The 2,017-nt window shown below is 43.1% G+C and overlaps 1 protein-coding gene across 1 annotated transcript in view; it reads right to left on the reverse strand.

Moving 5' to 3' along the window:
• Positions 1 to 2,017, reverse strand: part of LOC106811697 (inaD-like protein) — a 17,437-nt gene that overhangs the window by 9,979 nt on the left and 5,441 nt on the right. The window contains exon 2 of the mRNA XM_014815400.1: positions 1,816 to 1,894. Within this exon, the coding sequence (XP_014670886.1) occupies positions 1,816 to 1,831 (16 nt within the window). The 5' untranslated portion in view covers positions 1,832 to 1,894. The remainder of the gene's footprint in view (positions 1 to 1,815; positions 1,895 to 2,017) is intronic.

Below are 2,017 nucleotides of genomic sequence, written 5' to 3' on the forward strand. Positions count from 1 at the left end.
AACTAACTGCTTGTTGACTTCTATTCTAGCAGGACTGCTGACACAAACGTGACAGGTTCCGCCGTGACGTACTACAACTAGCACGGAAAGCGTTGGAAAACAGAAGTGCACCTCGCTTTATTCGATGTTTCTCACCGCATACCATATAGTCACTCTCCCGTGCGTAACTATGCAAGGAAACCCTACTCGTTTAGATAATAAAAACACGCATGCAGTGAATACACGTTTATAACCGTCATTACGGTGATCACCGACTGTGCAACGTACACGAAACAACTCGTGATGAATATGAACTCCTTTCATTAAAAGCAAAAATGGAATATAGCTTAGCAATATCGAATAACTAATAGCAATAGTGTGGAAACGGCGGGACATCTAGCATGTGGTCGGCCGTTAATTGTTCCACTTGCACTTTCCCTGGCTGCTGCTACATTACGTAACGAAGTGTGACGTGAGCATTACACAGACGTTATGTAGATTATTGCTATTAAGCTTAAGTGTGTGGGTCAGGCGATACAGACGATACTATGGTAGCGCTGCGAATTAGTTCAAATGGCTTCATCTATTATCAGTAGTACGCAGCTGGTGATCGAACAAATCCAGTCGGATATAGTCAACACTGCTCAGAAAATCTCTATATATCTGTCGTGCAGGGGTTAGTAGGTGACGTTGTAGGAAATACCATTGAAGCAACTCAGAGGTTTGAAACATAAAGGGGGGCTTATGTCGGGCTTGCGAGCCGACTCGACTGGAAGCAACTGGATTTCGAGCAACTGGAAGCGATCAGCAGCGACTAGTTGCGTCCAGTTGCCCACTGTTCTATTCCGAGCAACTAGTGGCGGCCAGTCGCAGGCAGTCGCGTCGCAGTCGACCGACCTAAGCACTGCAGTCGCAGCCAGTTGCTTCCAGTCGAGTCAGCTCGCAAGCCCGACATGAGCCCGCCTTTATGTGTCTTATAAAAGCTAACCATGTTGCTACTAATTCACTATATATATTCAATTATGAGATCACTGTCTTCCTTCGTTTGGTCGTTTGATGGAAAATGCATGAACAGATAAGATGGAATTTGATGAAAGGGAAGAGATGGGATAGTTAAGAACGTGGTGGGATGTGGACGGGTGTGTATGGGAGGAGATGAGATGGGACAGGATGGGATGGGATAGGATGTGCGATGATGAGATGGGATAGCTAAGAACGTGGTGCGATGTGGTGACATGGAATTGCATAAGACGTCATTATATGGGACATGAGGTGACAGAATGAGACAGAATGGCCTGGATGGATGAGATGCAATGGGTCGCAATGGCAATGGACAGGATGGGATGGGATGGGATAGAATGGGATGGGATGTGACGTGTTGAGATGGGATGGGACACGACGGGATGGGATGGGATGGAATGAGATGGCATGGGATATAATGTGACGTGACGAGATAGGATGGGACGGGATGGTATGGAATGGGATGGAATGGGGTGGGATGGGATGCAATGGGACACGACCCAAATGCCAATTGGGGATACAACGGTAAGACGATTATATTTTTTAAATAAAAAGCTTTTAATTTCTAGCATACCCCATGTGCCAATAGGTAAAGAAAGGTACCGTGGTCATCTAATGTCAGTCTGAGGGGGAATGCATGAATTGCACATCATTGTATCATTTTCTTTTTAAATGGAAAACAATAATATGATGAAAACCAATGCTCATAAAACCGATAATTACAAATACCATGTCAAAAATATCTAACATCATTATGCTTTGACATTTACTAAGAAAATAATAACCCAAGCTTTGGAAATCTATAGGTGTACCTACCTTCACTAATAGGCATCCTTGCAGATGAAAATTATTTTCATGTGAAACTGCACGTCACAAAGCCAAATTAAGGGTGAACCTGCAACAGAAATTAAGATGAACGCTAAATAAAAATAATAGTAAAATGTGGCAAAGTATTGTCAACATAGTCTGAACAGTTTTAAATTACTGTTGCTGTACTTTTTTACATTTCTGACATTTT

This window comes from Priapulus caudatus, unplaced genomic scaffold (genome assembly GCF_000485595.1).
Source record: "Priapulus caudatus unplaced genomic scaffold, Priapulus_caudatus-5.0.1 Scaffold565, whole genome shotgun sequence".
NCBI classification, from domain to species: Eukaryota; Metazoa; Priapulida; class Priapulimorpha; order Priapulimorphida; family Priapulidae; genus Priapulus; species Priapulus caudatus.